The sequence below is a fragment of the Poromitra crassiceps genome (assembly GCF_964638095.1).
Source record: "Poromitra crassiceps genome assembly, chromosome: 12".
Classification (NCBI taxonomy): Eukaryota; Metazoa; Chordata; class Actinopteri; order Beryciformes; family Melamphaidae; genus Poromitra; species Poromitra crassiceps.
This window is the reverse complement of record NC_139632.1, coordinates 43,210,680-43,231,403: the sequence shown is the minus strand read 5'-3', so window position 1 is coordinate 43,231,403 and position 20,724 is coordinate 43,210,680. Positions and strand designations below refer to the sequence as shown.

At 42.8% G+C, this 20,724-nt stretch overlaps 2 protein-coding genes across 2 annotated transcripts in view; one reads left to right on the top strand and one right to left on the bottom strand.

Moving 5' to 3' along the window:
• LOC310786438 (dipeptidyl peptidase 9-like) overlaps positions 1-2,178 on the top strand; it is a 29,095-nt gene extending 26,917 nt beyond the window's left edge. Inside the window, exon 21 of the mRNA XM_083647643.1 lies at positions 393-2,178. Within this exon, the coding sequence (XP_083503769.1) occupies positions 393-485 (93 nt within the window). The 3' untranslated portion in view covers positions 486-2,178. The remainder of the gene's footprint in view (positions 1-392) is intronic.
• A 2,204-nt stretch (positions 2,179-4,382) lies between these two features.
• On the bottom strand, positions 4,383-8,263 carry LOC310786441 (angiopoietin-related protein 4-like; the record flags this gene model as incomplete). The annotated part of the gene is made up of 7 exons (XM_083647648.1): positions 4,383-4,890; positions 5,196-5,477; positions 5,588-5,683; positions 6,147-6,260; positions 7,049-7,124; positions 7,353-7,463; positions 7,793-8,263. The coding sequence occupies 7 exons, from the start codon at positions 8,261-8,263 to the stop codon at positions 4,721-4,723; spliced, it is 1,320 nt and encodes a 439-aa protein (XP_083503774.1). The 3' UTR covers positions 4,383-4,720.
• Between the last annotated feature and the right edge of the window lie 12,461 nt (positions 8,264-20,724).

Below are 20,724 nucleotides of genomic sequence, written 5' to 3'. Positions count from 1 at the left end.
GCATTTTCATGGGTCTTTGTCTCCGCCTAGTGGTGTGGAGGCAGACCCAGGTACAATCTTCAGAGCAGGTGAAGTTAAAGGTGCAATTCACCCATTTTCCCCCAGAGTGCAGCTTCTGCAGTTCCCCCCCCCCAGCGTTTCAATCCAGTACAGGTTTAGTAAAAAACAAAATGAATTCCCCGCTCTTCAAAAAAGGTTGTGAAGAAAAACACACACACACACACACACACACACACACACACACACACACGACATCTTACTCAGATAATGAGAATATTGCTTGTGAAGAATAATCTGATAAACGTATCGTAGCTTTGAGATGTATAATGTGCAGGAAGCAGTTTGTCCATTCTGATCACACACCATCTTTTTGGGGGTTCCCGTTTTTTCAGATTTATCCTAACGAGCGTCACAGCATCCGCTGCCCCGAGTCTGGAGAACATTATGAGATCACACTGCTGCACTTCCTGCAGCAGAACCTCTGATCATCATTATGAGATCACACTGCTGCACCTCCTGTAGCAGAACCTCTGATCAGTCCTCCTCCACTCCTCCCTCCCCTCACATCCTCCCTTCATATAGTACCTTTTAGGGCTGGGCCATATGGACTAAAAACCATATGTCGCTATTTTACACGATATACAGTATATCTCTGTGTTTTCTACAAAGTGGGCTAAATGTTCAGTTGTTAAGTCAAAGCCACATGTGAGATGTCACAAGCACTTTTACTCAAACAAGTCTGTGACCAAAATGAAATGCAGACAGGGTTTCCTTCCCTGTTTGAAATATACAGCTGCTAGGGCTGGGGCGATATGGACAAAATCAAAATATCGTTTTTGACCAAATACCTCAATATCGCTATTGCGACAATATTGTAGGGATGACTATTGGTGCTTTCACAAAATATTCACACGAGATCTTTGATAGCTAATCATCAGTAATGTGGATATAATCACTAAGTGCGTAAAGTCAAATAATAGAACAGCTAGAGCAGAGTGTGGTAAAGTTCAAAAAGTGACATCACTTTACAGTAATGCAGCCTTTAAAACCAGGAAAAGACAGCAATTAGGTATGTCATATCACAATATTACAATATACATAAGACTATATCTAGTCTCATATCATATTGCAGATTTATATATTGCTCAGCCCTACTTCCTACCCTCACATCCTCTCAGATCCTCTTTTTCTCCCTTCCTAACCTCCTACCCTCAGACCCTCCCTTCGTCCATCCCTACTCTCCTCCTTTCGCCTTGTCTCCTCTCATCCTAATCTACTGTATACCCTCCCTCCCTTTTACCTTCGTCTCCTCATATCGTCTCCTTCAGCCTTCCCCTCTTCTCTCCTCCTCCTCCTCCTCCTGTCATGCCTTTTTAAATCTGCCTAATGGAAACTATGCCAAAACTCGTCAGTCAGCGATCCGCCTCGTTCAGCCTTCGGGAATCGGGAAGCAACTTCTGAGCGATTCTCCTTCTCACTTTTTGATTTTTTTTTTATTATTTTTTTTTTGTGTGTGTGCCATTCCTTCACTTTTCCCCTGGGATCCAGCTGGCAAAGTTTTATTTTTCTCTGTCTCTGTCAGTGGAGAAACACTGGACTGGAAATGGTCAAAATCAATCTCTGGCAACATTTAAATACACAACTACTTCCTCCCCTTTCTCCCTGATCCCTATTGTCTTGTTTCTGGTAGTTTGTTTTTGGACTGTGCTGTGATGACTGGATGTTTCTTCTTCATGTAGTGTTTGCCACAAGTTGGCGGATCAACAAGCGAAAAGGCCACATGCGCCATCTGCTGTTTAAGTGTGTATTATTAAAAAGAAAAGTTTTTTTATGGATTCTTATGCATTTATAAAGGGTGGGGAACCTGTTTTGACTGCAGTCTTTTTCCTTTTTCCTTTTCTTCTGCTGCTGCTGAGGACTTTGTTGTGTCGCACGCTTTTCTTTTGCACAGGATGCATTTTGCATTGGCACGCAGGAAGCCAAACTGAGCTTTAAGACAATGTTGAGCAGCACTGCTGGCAGTCTAAGGTGCCTTGTGTGAGGGTGTGGGGATAGTATAATATCAGGGAAACTGTTTGAGGACCTATGACCATGAAATGACTCCATACTTAGAAAGTGTCTGACGGCCATTTGTAAGAAGAGCTGCTTCCATCTGCCCATGGAAAGTAATGCACTCAAGTGATGGAGAAAAATAAACAGAAATGAATCAAAATTCTCAAAGTGTTGTCTCCCCCCCCCCCCCCCCCTCCATGCAATTTGAATTTGATAAACAATGCATTTCACTGGTGTTTTTGTGGAATAATGAACCAGACAGACGGTTTTAGTCTTTTTATTTCCAGTGATAAAACATAGAAGAGCAGTGATGCAACTGAAACAGAAAACAGACATTGCAATAAAATGTACTTATATAAAACAGTTTTCAGTGAAAATCCTCAAGGGACTTATAAACATATTAACTCTCAAATGAGAAGGGGAACAAAAATCACTCTATTCAATTCCTGGTTTATTGTCCTGTCAGTCTAGATTGCTGGCAATGTGTCATTGCCTATTCATATTCTAAAGAAGTGTAGATTGTCAACATCAGGGAAAACTGAACCTACAGCTTCTTCTGTCATTATAGAGTACCGTCCGCAGGGATGACATTTCTGTAGGCCAACACAGAAGTCATGCACTTCCTGGTTCCCTCGTCGGAAGTCAATGGGAGTTTTGTATCGGGATTTTGGTTAAATGCCCGAAATAAGGTTTGTGGTTAACAAAGGTTTATGAACAAACTTTATGACCTTTGTGTTAAGCAAGATAATCTTGACAAATGAGGACCACTTTTATGATTTGTCACAAATCGAAATCAAAAAGTGGTCCTCATTGACTTGTGTTGAGCACAGATCTTATTTCAGGCATTTAACCAAAATCCCCAAACAAAAATCTCATTGACTTCCCGACGAGGGAACAGGAAGTGTTAGGACTCATTCCTGCCGTACTCGTATTTCATGCCCTCCAGTTTCACTATTATTTATTTGCTCTGGACTCAAAAGGGAACAAGCAACAGAACAAGTAAGGATGTGTGAGTCACTGGAAAGACCGAAGTCTCGTGTTGTTTTAAACCTTCCTGTGATTTTGGAGCTGTAACACGAACAACAATTAGACATACCGATTCGCTCTTACCAGTTTATTTACCAGAGTGACAAAGTGTTTCATCTTGTGATTATTGAGATTAGATTGGTACATTTCAGAGAGGGAGATTGTTTGTAACTTGTCATCTCGAAATTAAGTTATAGTTGGTATAATAATCCTACCCCTGTTCAATCAGAACGAAGCATCCGTGTTTTATCTTTTCCCCAGCAGGGGGCAGTGCTGCTGCTGCATAAAACCTGCACATACAGATATATTGGACTGGACATATACATGAGTCATTTATAACATTTATTTCAAGATGATTTGAATCATCAGGGGCTCTCCCAGTCTCAGTTTTCAAATGCTTGATTTGTTGCATGTTGCAATTTTGTTAAATGTCATGTCAGTAAGTTCCCATACAGTAGCTGAATCTAACCATGTGAATGCCCATGCAATCTTTCAATTCAAATAAAACAAACAAAAATTGGCATTATTTGTTTTGCAGTCGACAGCAGTTATATTAGGATGGGAGCTTTAAACTGCTAAAAAAAAAAATCAGAAACCTGCTAAAACTGTGTTGTCGCCAATACAATTTGATTTCAAACTTTATTGTCCTGCAAGGGAAATTGGGCGTGTAGACAGCGTTTGTAATAATAATTTGCTTATAGTGATCAATACTCCACTTACAGTGATCATTTTGGGCCTTGTCCCACCTGAGAACAATGGGGGGGGAAATAAAACTACAGTAATTTTATTTATTTTTTTACTCACAAACTGCCAAAAATGATCTAACGAGATACAGCAGTGATACTCGGTGTATGTCTGTATATGGAGAGATTGCGGCACCTCTGTCTGTGGAGAGACGTCTACACGAGACCACTGTATGAATTGTCAGTGACAGACAGTCTGTGAGGCCGAGTGGCTTAACTAATGTCCCCACGGGGACAATAAAGTATCTACTACTACTTGGACTGAAGAAGTGTCTTTGAGCAAGACACCAAGCTCTTTATCTGCTACCTTATTGTACGTCACTTCACATAAATGTGGTTAAATGCCTAAAATGTAAAATGCATTTTTCTTTTTATATGGCTTTATATCTATAGATAGGGCTCCACTAGGGGGTGCTCTTTTTGCATGGTGAACATAGTGAGGCCTGCAAGCAGTATTAGAGCCAGACTGTACGTTTTTCAAAACTTTATTTTCATCCATTTGATTCATGAAAATATGTTTTTTGAAGTTTTTAAATGACAAAAATAAAAAACATTGCACATAGTTAAAGAATAAACAGTATAAAGATTTATATACAAGATTCAAGAAGTATAGCCCTTATAAAGGGAATAACATAGTAGTCATTATGACTGAACATATCCACTGAGACAGTGAGTTAACATATGGCATAGCATATACATAGCAGACTATCCAGTGCATTTTCAGGACAGAACGGTAATGTGCATGTTGCAATAAGCAATATGATGCTTGAGTTCATGGTAGTTCAACGTCGTCTTGTTTTGTGTAAGCATCACTGGAAATAAGTTGAAATACTCATGTTGGTCTATCTCTGCATTTAACAATGTCTTTGGTCCACTGGTTTCAAGGCAGACTGATCTACCTATTGCTTGACTGTGGCTGGTGCAATCTTCAAAACGGTGGTCTTCAGAGAACTGTTGCGTCCTTTAGCGCCCGTCCAAAACATCCCTCGTCTTCTAGACTGACGGCTCGGCCTTCTGGGATACTTGCCGTTCAGGTTCGACTCACCACAGCTGTTGAACCACCAACCTCCTGCAAAAAGAATTGTGTCCTTGTTAAAAATTGTGCCCTAAAATGTATTTTTTTTTGTGGTGCAGGGGTGGACTAAGGGTTATAGTAACCATCTGACACTGAAAGGTCACAGGTTCTATTCGCATGCTCATAGTGAGTCTGGAGGTGTTCTTGACTGAGCAAGACTTTTGGAACTTCTACCCACTCGCTCATTGCTCTGAAGGGTAAATGCATTTTAAGGATGCTCAATCATAGATGTTCCTCGCAATGCAGGTTGATGAAACATAAGCTTTATTTTATTTTTATTATATTTTGATCAAACCCACCTGAGAGAAGCTTGGCACAGTTGGTGTCTGCACTGAGGTCGTTGTCTCTGTCGGAGGTGGAGAAGGGAAGACCAGCAGCTCCAGTTGTCATGATGTTCTCCTGAACCCTAGAAGATGAGTCCTGGTCCAAGTGGAGGGCATACCCCTTCTCTTCTCCATCTAATCGGAACTGGTAACGAGTCGACTGCTCCTGTCCCAACCAATCAGAGAGCTCCACCTGCAGCGTGTACTGGCCTTGTTTGGAGAGTGAGTGGATGTTCTCCAATCCCAACCAAAACTCACCTGGCAAGGAAGGAAAATGATTATGATTAGTGTGTGGCCCAAGTGAAGGAAGATCTGCTACTGTTTGATTATGAGAATCTTGTAATCATTTGTGGAGGATTTGGACTCACCATTCAGGCTGCCGAAGCCTTTCTGATAACTTTCCCACAACTGGTTGAAGTTCTGGGATCCATCATGGCGTTTTTGGATGACAGTCCATCCAGCTTCTGTGTCGGGAGAGGAGAGGGGAGAAGAGGTTAGGCCAGGATAATAACACTTTTCAGAAAACAACTTTGTCCCAGAGTGGTTTACACAAACACTTATTTTGAGGCCTGTGTAGATATTAGGGGTAGGACTTCAACAGAGTTTGAAATCAAAACATGACGTCAGTAATGCACATTCTTCTGACCTAACTTTTCTCTTATTAGTAGCTGGTAGGGGTGTAGTAATCTGACATTGCCAGATGGGGGCGGTAGGGGTGGAGATGGTGGAAAGAAATCTTTTGGCAGCAAGTTATTAAGTTCAGCTTTTTGTGGACGGAGCACTTGATCATTGCTGATTCAGAGTTCATTTGGGCAGATCAAATCTAAGCTTGCTTTGTGCAGCTTTAAAGCTTTGTAGCAGCTTTGTCACATTAACCGAGGTATCAGTCCATCATCAGAAGACCATTGGCATTTCTGTTGGACTCACCTGACGTCATTTCGCAGAGGACGCTGAAAGTGCGGGAGTCCTGCGGCTGGATGGTGTACACTCCGCTGGTTCGCTGCCCTCGCACAAACAAATCGTGGCAATCTCTGGCCAAACCTGAGAAACCAGAGAACACAGAGAACTGCTGTCAGATGATTCCACAAACTGGACCTCTGAGGTCATTCTTCCCATCGGGAAAGAGCGTGCAAACTTTCTTTCTAAATTTGAGGATTCACCAGATACTTTGGCAATGATGGTGGTGGTATGTTGACCTGTTTAATGTTCAAGGCCTGCTAATCGCTAACGGTGTCTTAGCACTGAGTGTACTGCAGGTGAGTTGAAAAAGCGACTGTCCTCATTTTGCTTGACCTTTGGACTGGCTGAGCTTCACTGCCAGCGAGGTAGTTCTTGTAAACTCAGGGACAAAGGTTCACTTTTACCCTTTCTGTGACACAGTTGCCATGTCAAACACGAGTGTTTAACATGGCACTCTTAAACGTTCTTAAAGAGGATGTCATTGTCGAAAAAAAAGAAATGCCAAAGTCCTGTTCTCCCCACCCGTGTGTTAATCAAAAAGCATAACAGTAGATGGGTTTCACTGTTTTAATGCCCAGATAAAGAAGTTCAGAACCAGGTTTTGAGCAAAATGAGGGGGGAAAGGTCGCTTGCTGCTGAGGGACGGGTTATGAACATAAATCTTTTCTAGAGCAGCTAATATTTTCAGCTTTCAAAAGGATCTCAATCGGTCTGACTTTTAAGAGTGATCTACAGTACCACTGTTGGTGAAAGTCTTCAACAATCTTTTCATAAACATGACTCAATTTTCCCCCCGTGCTCGACAGGACTACCATAAAACACTTTGAGCATTTGAGAAGGTGTCAAACATCAGAAGCCGGTTGTCTCACCTGTTGGAGCATTGCTCTGTTCCAGCACCGTCTCCTCATCTCTGCGTATGTGTGACTTGACTCTCTTCTGTGCAACCTGAAGGAAAGGACCAGGTTAGAGAAGGGCATCTGTAACATCTGTCCCTAACCAAGAATATTGTAAAACACAATACTTCAAACAATCATTCATATTTGTTCAAGGTGCGCCCTATTGAGACTCCATGTCCCCTCTCTCTGCTCGGTCATTGTCAGTACTTCTGGATGAGCACGTGGGCTAAAATGCATCACAAAAGGTGGTGGGAAACAGTGTTGCGGTGTAACACACCTTGCTCTGGAGCGCCTGCAGGTGCAGAGTCTGCTTCTCCAGTTTGTCTTGCTGCTGCTGGATCTTGTCCACCAGGCCGTCGATGCGTCTGTTCTGAGCCTCCATCATCCTCTACAAAACAGCAGGCAGAAAAACATCTTGTCAGCTTGTGATTGATTTTGATTGATTGATTGATTTGATTTACGTGACATCTACGTGTTGATTGGAAAAGTTGTTAAGTCTACTCATAAAGCTGAATTGACTCTTGGGCAGCTGTGTTCAATTAACTGAACTGATATAAACGCTGGCATAGTAATGATATCTATTAGTCATGATTTTGCTGTTGACTTTAATATTTCTCTCATCATGGATGCCCATATCTTTTTGAAGCATATTAGTATTATTAAGGATTTCCCCCCCCCAACAAACAAACAAAAATTGAAGTGCTATTCTGCTCTCACCTGGATGAAAGGGAGTCTGCGGTGATCGCTGTCGTTGCTCTCCGCCTCTGGCTCTCTCACCACCCTCTCCTCCAGCCTGTCCATCCTGGAGTGGATGTTCTTGCTGTCTGCCTGCACCTCCTCCACCTTGGCCTTCACCTCCTCAGCCAGCTGCTCCACCAGCCTGGTCCTCTCCTCTGCCTCCTGGCTTCTGACCGGCAGATTGTGCTCTCGCTCCTGCTGCCTCCTGCCCAGCTCGGTGGTGGTGCTGTTGAAGGTCTTCAGCTTGGCGTTGATGTCTCTCATCTGGACTTTGGTCTTGTCCACATGCTCCTTGAGGCCCTGGCCCAGCTGCAGGAGGCCATGTGCCACCACGTTGACGTCGTCCCAGGAGGCGTATTTGGCCTGCGACCCTCTCCTCTCCATGGGGAAACTGGTTCCCACCTGCACCAGAATGATCAAGACTAGAAGAAGTAGTAGTGGCGTCTGCATCTCTGCTGTGGCTGGTGTCTTGTCAAGGTTTCAGTACGAACGCTCAGATGTCTCTCTCTGTTTGCTGCTGCTGAATGGCACTGTGAGCTTTATATGACCTGCTTGCACAGTGCAGATGGAGGGAGGCTGCTCTTATTGGCTGTCAGTGCTGATGGGAGGAGTTTCTCTCATAGTGGAGTTGGACCATGATGCAATGAACGGTCTGAATTACTGGTTAAACACTCAGTGTTACAGATACATTTTCAAAGAAGTCATGATTTTCTTTGAATAAAATATCCTATGGTTTTTTCATAAGTTACAAGTAATAGAAGCTTAGGAAAGAACCAAAATTGGTGGAAATCTACAAAATATGCATAATAAGGTTATCAAAAGGGAATCCCAGAAAATATAGTCCAAGCACTGTCTCTTTCCCAAAGTTAGAAAGCCTTTATTGGTTACATGACAAGGAATATTAACAACATTGAACTAATAGGGGAACAGATTTTAGTCTGCATCTCCTCTTATAATATGTCTGTTGTTTTTCATAGGTAAATGTAAGAAAAATTAAAATAAGCTTATTTTATTTTTATTAATTATTTTCTTACATTTTATCATCAGTCTCTTAGCAGTTGTGCTCCCACTGCGCTCGTGTTTGCCATTCAAATGTATCTATTTCCATAACTACAGCCTATAATACAATAGGCTAATTTAGCATGCAGGTTTCCTAATATATCACCAGTACATCCCCCAACAAACGGCAGGAAAACAGGATGCTATTATAATAGATTATTACTGTGGGTTATTATGGTGACTAAAGCAGGCCAGTGGCTGTCAGTCTTCAGCAGAAATCTCCAGAAAGACCTTCTCTGTGAGGAATGCTGTAAAAAGCTCTGTGAGACGGACGGAGCCACTGTGAGAAGTAGGGGAAAGTTCAACGCTCAGAGCGTTTTACACACTCATTCCTCACACAAGATCTGACAAGCACACGTGCACACACACTTTACACGCACAGACAAGCACACACACAGACACTTTACACGCACACACACACTTTACACGCACAGACAAGGCACGTGTTCTGATGAGGTACACATGGCATGTTGAACCCTGGCAAAGATGTCTGGAATATTGCGGCTTTGTGACCTTCTATCAATCAAAAGTATTTACGTGCATTTCTCTTTCGAGATGCTGCCATGTTCCATATCCAAATCTTAAGAGTTTATTTTGACGTATAACGAATGGTGTAAAACAAAAAGTATTAAAAAAGAGAAATGACAGATTGTGTAGATGAGAAAAAAAGGGGAGGGGGGCTTGTAAAATGATCTCACCTCAAACAAAACAAAGATCAATATGAAATGTATGTTCACATCTGAAAAGGACAAAAGCAACTAAATCACAGTCAAACTCAAAGTTCAGCTTGTTATTGTTTGCCTATAGTGACATAATATCCAACATTTTGTCCATCCTTCCCCACTCGACCATTTCTGCAACTATAGTGTAAAGAAATATAAGAATGGCTAATTTTCAGAAACTACTAATGCTGCAGAAACAAGGCCAGATTAGACACTGATTTCCTCTCTAGACTGATTTATTATAAAGCTGTGATCTTCCAAACTCAACACCTGGGTTGACAGGCCTTTTGTAGCAGCCGAGCTACATTTTGTTAAAGTTTGTAATTGACAGAAAAAGGAAGTAGACAGCCAAAGCATGATCAAATATGAAGAACGGCTATATTTGTATAGCACTTACCCAAGTCATAAAGTACTAGTGCAATACCCGTGGGGTATAAGGCTGTAATAGCCTTATAGCCTTAGACTGATGACATCACAATTGGCACTTGTGCACAGACATACTGACATACAGACACTCCTGGAATTATAGGTAGACTAGTGCAGTGCCCGTTCCCCCATTCACCACCCCGTGAGCGCCCCCCCCCCCCCCCCCCCCCCCCACAAACTGCACTCAGTCAGGTCCCCCTAAGCACACTCCCCAAGTTAGAAGTTGATCCGACAAACGGTTCTCGAGATACGCGAAGGACATACAGAAGTCGATCGGACAGACAGTCCTGGAGATATGTGAAAGCTGTGATCTTATTGGTTTAATTGCACAAAGTTTACCACTGCAATTTCTCAGGTTCCCAGCAACGCACCCGCCAAGTATGAAGTCGATCGGACGAATGGTTCTCGAGATAAACCGCTTTTTGTGTTTGCCAGTAGGTGGCACTATGACTCTGCATAAGTCCAAATTGCATGAAATGCAGCACCGCACTCCATCGGGGTCCGAGCAGCGCACTCCCCAAGTTTGAAGTAAATCGGACAAATATTTCTCGTGTGTTGCCAGTAGGTGGCGCTATGTCAAATTGCAAGAAATTCAGCACTGCACTACATCGAGTTCCCAGCAGCACACTCCCAAAGTTTGAAGTCAATCGGTTGTGCAGACATACTGACATACAGACACTCCTGGAAATATAGATAGACTATAATAGCCTTATAGCCTTAGACTGATGACATCACAATTGGCACTTGTGCGCAGACATGCTGACAGACACTCCTGGAATTATTAGATAGATAGTACGATAAATGGAACAAAACAAACATTGAGGCGTCTAAAATAAAGAACTGGAATCCTGATTTAATTTGTGTTTGTCCTCCAAAGTTCAGTTCAGTTCAGTTGTAGCACATTCATGCAGATCCTTTTCTTATCTATGATGATGAGATCATGGGAGGCAGTATGGATCTCTCCTGTCCGTCCGTCACGCACCAAATCTCAGACGCCACTGATCGAGATTTAGGGAATGACACGTTCCATTGCGACATTCTGGCATTGTCAAAATTGCACTGATTGACCAAAGGGGGACGCTACAATGTTGTCTTGTTTGAATTTCCCAAGATTATTTTGTGTATTTTTGCCTTGATTGGACTGAGAACAGTAGAGAGAAGCAGGAGAGATTGGGAGATGACTTGCAACATGTATGTTAGGGTTAATACTCCTGTCAGTGCCCCTGACCAAGGCACTGACAAAATAACTGGAGTTGGTCCCTGGGCGCTGCACTGCGGCTGCCCACTGCTCCTAAAGGATAACTTAACTTAATTTAACAAAGGTCCCAGGGTGCCCAAGAATACCGGACTTCACAGTTTCATATAAGCCTTAACTGCAGAGCCACCAGGACACCCAGGTTTTCACCAACTTAAGACACTGATGCTTGTCATTGCTGTGTTTGGACATTTTCGAAACCATAATTTTTCATTTTTCATTGGTTAAACAGGGACAGCATTTAGTCTGTACGTCATTAGCAATATCTTGGAGGCTACTGATTATATTTTGTACATTTTGATTAACTTTTGAAACTTAGTGGAATGATGTGTCTCACTGCTGTGTTCTGCCATGTTGAAAATGGCTCTGATTGGCTAAAGGGGGGAGCTACAGCATTTCATTGTCTGTACATCGCGCACAATATCTTGGACGCCAGTGAATGGCTCCTCCTCTTCCTCTTTACCTGCTGCAGACAATCAAGAAACATGAGCATGTTTTCTACTTATTGCTCCACTACAACTTTGCATCATCCACATCCAGGACGCTATGTTTACGGTTTATATTGTCTTATATGTTGCTGCTGAGGCGATCCTCTCCCCAAGCTTATTTTTACATAGAAGAAAGGGGGACTTTTATTTTGTAGTACTGGGAGTGTGTGTGTGTGTGTGTGTGTGTGTGTGTGTGTGTGTGTGTGTGTGTGTGTGTGTGTGTGTGTGTGTGTGTGTGTGTGTGTGTGTGACAGTGTCTGTGTGTGACAGTGTGTGTGTGTGTGTGTGTGTGTGTGTCTCTGTGTGTGTCTCTGTGTGTGTGTGTGTGTGTGTGTGTGTGTGTGTGTGTGTGTGTGTGACAGTGTCTGTGTGTGACAGTGTGTGTTTGTCTGAGCATGAGAGAATGCACACATGTAAGTTTGTGCGTGCATGTTAGAGTTGAGGGTTAGACTGATACGGTATATCAGGTTGATATTGATCTTCAAATATCAGATATTGTTGTCCACCTCTGATATGCAGGTTCCTCCCGATAAATGTTGTTAATTAAATTGTTTATTTTCAGGCACTCCTGTCCCTCAGAGTGTCTCTGCCATTGAACAGGTGTGGTGATCTCTCTGCTTTAAGGAGCTGCTGACCTACTTTCAATGGAGAGTGTTCGTGTCTCATGATGGACTGAACACTGCTTCAGAGGAGCAGAAAACTCTCTGAATACCTGAAATGTTTCATGTGTGAAAACGGGTGTGAAACGGGTTGGGGCCCGCACGATTGGCCAACCTGCGGGAACGCTGCCAGAGGTCAGATGTTTTCTTCTGAGCCGGCAGAAGAGATCAGTTGCTTTCAGGCAGCGAGACAGATCAGATGAAACGACACGGCTCAGACTGATATGGAGCCGATATAATGAATGAAATATCAGACATCAGTCAGTCAGTGTGTCCACCTCTGAGATGATGCAGGTTCCTCCTGAACACAGATACAGAGAAGCAGAATGGAAAACCTGACATGGCTTTTTCTTTGAGTGTCACTACTACATGGCCCATTTTGTGTGACATCATGTTGTGAACTTGAAGACTTGGAGAGCGATACAACGTCGAGCGACTGCACGACGATTAACGTCTTTGCACGCCCTCGCGGGGGGCGACCAGTCTCTCTTCCTTCTCCACAGTTCCTTGGTAAACATCGCAGTGCTACAATGCTACATGATGAACCAGGTTCTTCTTCCCGTGGGTGTCTTCCGGTCTGATCACCGGCTACGTGATTGGCCACCGCAGCGTGACGTTGGGTTGCGCTTCTCAAAAAGTTGTTTCTGTTTCAACTTTTTGCTGCTGCAGGACCGCTGCATTTTTCCCCCAGCATCCCCTGGCGCGCCCACCCCCGCGGCCTAAACACACTGCCCCCATTAAAATGAATGGGAGGACTGGCGTTTTCGCTGCAGTGGCTGATCCTGTGTGAAAGCGGCCTTAGTGTCTCATGATGGACTGAATGCTGTTTTAGAAGATTTTCACCCTGACAAGAAGAAAACTGCGGGAAATTCTGAATACTTGGGAATTTTTGGCATGAATATGGTCCAATTTAAAGATCTTGAAATCTATCAACAGCCTAAATGCCAACGTTTGTTTTCAAAACCTTGTATCGTGTGAACTCTACCTCAAGATACAGTTAAACCAGAATGTCTTTCAAACACTCTGGTTGTGGGAACTTGTTTCATAACTTCCCGATTCCTTAACACATATTCAGTCCAAGACAAGCTTGTGTGATGCATAACCACAGATTTAAACAATGGTAATTTTCCTACAATCATCTGAAACCCTCCAACGCCCTTAGTTTGTGGTTTGGCGAACTGTAACCTCTGCATCATAATCACACATTTATTCCAATATCACAGGAACCGGCTATTATTCTAACCGGGTCAAGCAACGGAGATGTGCCAGTCCATCCAAACACAACTCCATTAGCAAGTCGAACATTTTGTTCTGATGTGTTCTGGTTGAGTCAGGCAGAACTGGATGTCAGCCGGGTGCAGCAGTTTGAGGGATACGTGCAGGACAGCAGCACACAGCGAGGAGGATACGTGCAGGACAGCAGCACACAGTGAGGATACGTGCTCACATGATAAGAGACCTGCTCACCGCAAAGAGCAGCGCAGACATACGTCATCATCAGAGAGTGCTCAGCAGACATACAGTACGTCATCATCAGAGAGTGCTCAGCAGACGTACAGTACGTCATCATCAGAGAGTGCTCAGCAGACATACAGTACGTCATCATCAGAGAGTGCTCAGCAGACATACAGTACGTCATCATCAGAGAGTGCTCAGCAGACGTACAGTACGTCATCATCAGAGAGTGCTCAGCAGACGTACAGTACGTCATCATCAGAGAGTGCTCAGCAGACGTACAGTACGTCATCATCAGAGAGTGCTCAGCAGACGTACAGTACGTCATCATCAGAGAGTGCTCAGCAGACGTACAGTACGTCATCATCAGAGAGTGCTCAGCAGACGTACAGTACGTCATCATCAGAGAGTGCTCAGCAGACGTACAGTACGTCATCAGAGAGTGCTCAGCAGACGTACAGTACGTCATCATCAGAGAGTGCTCAGCAGACGTACAGTACGTCATCATCAGAGAGTGCTCAGCAGACGTACAGTACGTCATCATCAGAGAGTGCTCAGCAGACGTACAGTACGTCATCATCAGAGAGTGCTCAGCAGACATACAGTACGTCATCATCAGAGAGTGCTCAGCAGTTGGTTGCACTGATGAAAGGTCAGCAGTAATAGGTCACAGCGCTCGGTGGTCAATTCGAGCAGTCTGCGACACCAAGGGTAGCATAGCGGTCGCGTACAATCTCTTGAATTGAAAGTGAATCAAGGGAAATGAAGAACAGTTATCTGGAAGTCAAAAAAGAAAGAGACAACAAGAAAGGAAAGCAAGACAGTGGATCAGATACTTATTACAGATGCTTACGTTATTTAGTCAAGCCTTAATGAGGGAGGTACTTTAATAACTTCAGCTAGCAAGGGCGTCATGTCTTCTGCTAGTTAACCTAGCTAGCTAAGCTTATAGTTGAGCTATGAATGTAAGCTATGAGTAGGCTAGTGAAAGCTATGTCCTGGGAGAACATTTAAAAGTTGAACTTGAGGAATTACCGGTATAATTCTAATTTAACGTTACCGCCCGTCGCTTCAGGAGCCACGGTTACTGTTTTGACAGCGGCGGCCCTGATTGGCCCGGTACATTATAATTTCACGAAATCGATGTAGGCGGCTAGAAGTACAGATCTAGAAGTACAGATCTAGAAGTACAGATCTGGAAGTACAGATCTGGAAGTACAGATCTAGAAGTACAGATCTAGAAGTACAGATCTGGAAGTACAGATCTAGAAGTACAGATCTAGAAGTACAGATCTAGAAGTACAGATCTAGAAGTACAGATCTGGAAGTACAGATCTAGAAGTACAGATCTGGAAGTACAGATCTAGAAGTACAGATCTAGAAGTACAGATCTAGAAGTACAGATCTAGAAGTACAGATCGATCCATGGAGCCAAACACAATGTGAGGTCGTGTGATCAGCATGGTTTTAACCAGGCTCAAAGCTGTTATGACAGTTCTATGGAAGTCAGCTGGGTTTTTGTCATCTGAAACGCAAAATCGTTCTTTTTTTTGCACCGCCAGCCTGCGGTAACTGTACAGATTACAGCAACATTATCTCGAACAGACAGGCTGTTCTGTCACACTGCTGCACGTGTACAGTACATCAGCTTCCACGAGCCAGGGAAGGGAGGGGGGGGGGTGTGTTTTTAGGCTATAGCGGGTTAGTGTGTGAAAGGTGAGGACTGGATCACGTGTGGGGTACTTTGCATGAGCCTGGCGGGGGCACCAAATACCCCCAGCATCTGTTTGTGATCAGACACGCACAGCTGGAGAGGAGAACCAAACACCCCCGTCCTCCACCAATAATATCCTCCACCGCTGAAGCTGAGGGGACCTTTCACTTACTCTACTTGGCAACCGTTATTGTTCATGGAAAAACAATGACTAACAACAAGCAACAAACCCCATCGACTCCTAGAAAGAAAGAGAGATTATAAAAATAAAAAAAACATAGAACACAGAATCAAAAATTAGCACTAGGCTAAAGGTCAAGTCAACTTTAGTGATGCTGCAGCAAGCCTGAAAACACCCCCAGTGATGGAAAGAGTACTAGACTGTCAAATACCCAAGTAGGAGTACTACTGTTTGCTGATATTTTACTGAAGTAGAAGTAAAAGTACTGGTGTTTTACAGAAGTAAAAGTAAAAATGTTGTAAGTAAGTAAGAACGTTGTTAGCTGTGATCTTTTCCATATTGAGCACAGAGTTCACACTAGATTCTTTTCAATTGAAACATTAGAAACGAAATGAAGTCAAGACTCCTCTTCTCACTGTGAATGGACCCACAGTCTGTCAGTTTACGTTGATCCAGTTTCTGTTGCTGATGGAGAGACCCAAGTTCAAGATGTAGGAAGATACAACATAAAAGAAGTGACTCACCCAAATATATAGCCTAATATTTATCACAACATTTAAATATATATTATTGATAACCTGACCAACATATCAACATATCAACCTGATACGTCGTCATCAACTAAACCGTCTGTGCCATCTTATCAATACACTTGACATTAGTTAGATTAGATTAAACGTCCAAGGGAGATGTCTCAGCAGAGGCTTTCATCTGCAATGTTTTTTTCATACCTTTATAGTTTTTCTATACTCCGTTTAGTGCTGCCAGATCTACTCGAAACTGTCTTGCTTTTTACACAGAACATGTGTGTTTTCAATCTGAGGGAATGCTCAGTAATCTCTGTAAACAATTTTCCAATTAAGATTTTCCAAGAATCAGACTCATGTGTAGCTGCAGTGCATTTCTGGCTTCACAAAGAGCTTTGTCTCTGAACCTCTATGTATTTTCATTTGACGATTCCTTGTATCATTTTTCATGGATGCTGGTTCCTAAAAGACATACTGTAATTCAGCTTTGTTATAGGAAGCTGGGGTTGAGATGGTTTTTAATTTATCAATGCTGAATAATCTGACTTTATAGATACACACACAATATTGTTTTTAGAACTTGCTTTGGCCATGTCAATCCTTGTATCAACATTTTGGACAACACATTTCAGCAGAAAAACGTTTTCAGTCTAATGAATTACTAACAAAGCCAATACCTGTCCTGGATTTGAAGATTTCATTTTCAAAAAAATATACGTTTGAAAAAAAATGTTAACCTGAAGTTCATTATTTCCCCCCCTGAAATGATAGAGAATCTAGTCTGTAAAACTGCTATATTTTTTGTCACCCATGGATGTGAATTATCTACAATCCTTAATACTGTAATTTGACTCAATTTTGTGCTTTTAGTCTTCTAAGTCTTAGTCTAGTCTTCTAAGACCAGGTGTCATTTTTCTTTGAAATTGTAGGTCACACAGATTTAAAAATGTGGACTGGCTCCTTGTGTTTACGTCCGGAGGGTCTGATAAGGGCATTTGGCAGGGCAGCTCACTAAGTGAAGGGTGACTGGCGTTCATGTGTTGATGTCATGAGGGATTCGTTTTGTCCTGCAGCCAAAAGCAGCTGTTTAGCCTATTTACTATTCAAAGGTTGAAACTCCATTCATTTCCTTCAGGTTGAACCTTCACCCAGATTCCAGACTCACAGCATCTGCATCCTCCTGTCCTGTGACTGTCCCCACTCGCATTCAGGGCTTTCTGCCTCTTCTGAGCCGTCTGCCTGCTTTGCACTTTCACCTAGAAAGCAGCGTCTTTCCTCTGAGCGTAAAAAAATGGTGTTAAACCTCGGCACACAAGGTTTATACTCGAATCAGTGTTTCCCACAGGATTTTGAGTATTTGTGGTGGGGGACCACAGACCCCCTAGGGGGGTGCGGGGCATGCCCCCCCGTGCGATTTTTTAAAACATTTAGAAGTAAAATGCATGAATTTGGTGTACTTTGAGAAAGCTTAAGAGCTAAATTAAAAGGCTAGATCTATGAATAACATGTCATCATTACTGTGCTGTGGGTTTACAATGACAAACTAAATTTCTCCCTATAGGTCAGGGATACTCAACTTGCTTTGCCACTTTCGTGAAATGATAGAAGGCGAGGGGCCAGTTAATAAACAAACAATATACATTTTTCTGTAGCGGATTGTAGGTTTTTGGGGTGTCAGCCGGAGTTTAGGCTGACAGTGTTGTGCACACCGGATAGTTAGTTAAGTTAGTTAGGTTAAGTACATACATAAGTGCCTGGGTAGCGAGCAGATGGCGGTATTTGACAATTTAGCAGCTAAATCATAGATTATTGAAAGATATTCCATATTCCAGACTGAAATGCTATAACAGAAGTATTGGCCAGAATGACATGAACATTTATTGGACACTTATTCAGCGGATATCTTGCATGTTGCGTTCAGGTGCACTGTAAAAAAAAAAAAAAAAAAAAACTTTTTGTGGCGGCCCGCCACAAATTCCTTTATGTATGGGAAACACTGCAAATAAAATATATCTAATCTAATAAATATAAGCCAGTGGTTGGCTTTACGAGTTAATGCACTCATTTTGAAATACATTTCTTAAAGACAATTCAGGTTATACTCGTTATACTTTTGCGACCGATCTGTTTTTGCTGTCGGTGTGCAGCTCGGACACCGGATGGGAGTCTGGACTTTGTGGAGTCTTTCTGATACACATTATGAGATTGATGTTAAAGGAACTGCTCTAAGTTCTCAACCTGAAAATGCTCTTGGATGAAGAAAATCACCTGAGCCTGTCACAGTAACTGCTCTCTGTATTCAAACTAGATAGCCTCTGTCAAACTAGATAGAGTTCCAGGGGTGTCTGGGTAGTGTAGAGGTACAAGCACTGTCCCCACCTGTTCGCGGGGAGGGGAAGTGGGGGGGAATAGCGTGATCCTCCCACACACTGCCGGTGAAACTCCTCACTGTCAGGTGAAAAGAAGTGGCTGGCACTTCACATGTATCGGAGGAAACATGCTAGTCTACAGCTCTCCCAAGATCGGCAGAGCAAATTGAACATGGTGGCCCAGTTCGGTATTGCAAGTCACTGTGCATGGGGAAAGAAGCAGCTATAAAACTCTAATAATGGTTGGTTCGAGAAGAAGGGTAGCGCTGCTGCACCTACTGCAGTAGGGGCATGTGGGAAAAGTGGCTGCCAACTGAAGGGACCCTGGTCAATACTGCACCAATTTCAAAGATGTCTGTTCACATTACTTAGTTATACATAAAACAAAATAGGAAAATAAGGTCCAGGTTGAAAAATACAGAAATTCTCCTTTAAATCGGTCAAGATCTAATGTTAATTAATGTTCTGTGTTCTTCTACACATCCGAAAGTTCACACACAAAGCAGCCGTCCAGATGATAAAATCTATTTCAGAAACTAAAAGTTGAATTCTGTTTCCCCAGGACTGGAGAGTTTCCCCTGTCCTGTTAACTTACAGCTTTTAGTTATCACTGCTTAAATATCCCACGATCTTTGCTGCAGTGACATTACCTCACGCATGAAAACGTCACTGGAAGCAGCCTGAGGATTGCAGCACGACTCAAGGAGGAAGTCAAGGATGGAACGCATTCGGACGGAACGCTCTCACCAGTGTGCTTATTTGCTTTTTTATCCCCATTTTTCTGGGCTGCTGTGGAATACACATTTCTATTTCCCAACAGACCGATAAATCTATACAAGTTAACAAACTCCATTCGATCTGCAGAGTCTTCTCAATCTTGAAGAAAATTCTAAAGCCCCAGCTCTTTAGTGTCGACCTTCTGACAACGGCAAGAACTGTGAGTGAAAATGATTGATTGTTTATTGATTGATTTTTGTGAATCCACACAACTCTTGCCTCTAAATTGTACTGAATTGTAGGTGTGACCGGCCCTATCCAGATCTACATGACTAAGAGCCCTTTACTTACAAAGCAGTGGCATTTTGTGGAATGAAAATGTCTGTTTTTATGTGTTGAACAATGAACTTCAGGTAACATATTTTTTTACCCCCAAATCCATCTTTTTTTTTAAATATAAATAGCCTGCTGAACTCTGTGCTATTTCAAAAGGTAAACGCCCTGTGTTGACCTTTTCATGGAGGTATTAACCTCTGTTTCAGCGATCCAGACGTCTGTTTACTCGTGTCACGTGCGCTCCTGGTTCATTCCGTCCCATTGCTTAGCACCCTGCGTGGCCCCGGCCGTGACTCCTGCTGTGTGAAGGGCCATTCACTCTTTTCCATGTTTCACCTTTTACCTAGAAACCAGAAGGAAAGCCCCAGGACTGTGTAACTGAAGGAAATACATTCACACGTTCGTCTCAGTTAGGTTGTATTTGTTGCAATATAGACAGACGGAGACAGATTTACAAGAGAACAATGTTTGATTTTCCTACCGACTAAAATTCACTCCGTATTTGGGCTGGGCTATGTTGAGTAAATATATTCTTGCCTTGTCTGTTGACAGTGTTGACCAAAGGTGCACGATGGAGTCAAAGAGAATAATATAATATAATGGGAATAATAATAATAATAATAGTATAAAGTAGTAACTTCACCCCCACCTAAATCTGTGGTGAAGGCTGAGGCAGCTAATGGTGAAAAGTCGGGTACTGAACTGACGACCTGCTATTGGCTGGTCTGTGTCCTGTGATGTCACTTTCAGCCCCGTGACTAGTCAGTCTAGTAGTAGCCGCCAAGTAGCCGGGTACAACGACGCCGGGCTCCGAGTCACGGGGCTGTAAAAAAAAATAACGTCATGTGACCTGAGTCACATGATCTTAGATGGGTCAAAGTCATATTGCCGGTGTATCTTGTCCATTCTATGGCCAGATGAGTTGTAATATATTGTCATGTCACGGTGTTTTGGGGTCATTAATAAACGAGACGAGTGTTATTTTTCTGTATTTTTTTGGGGG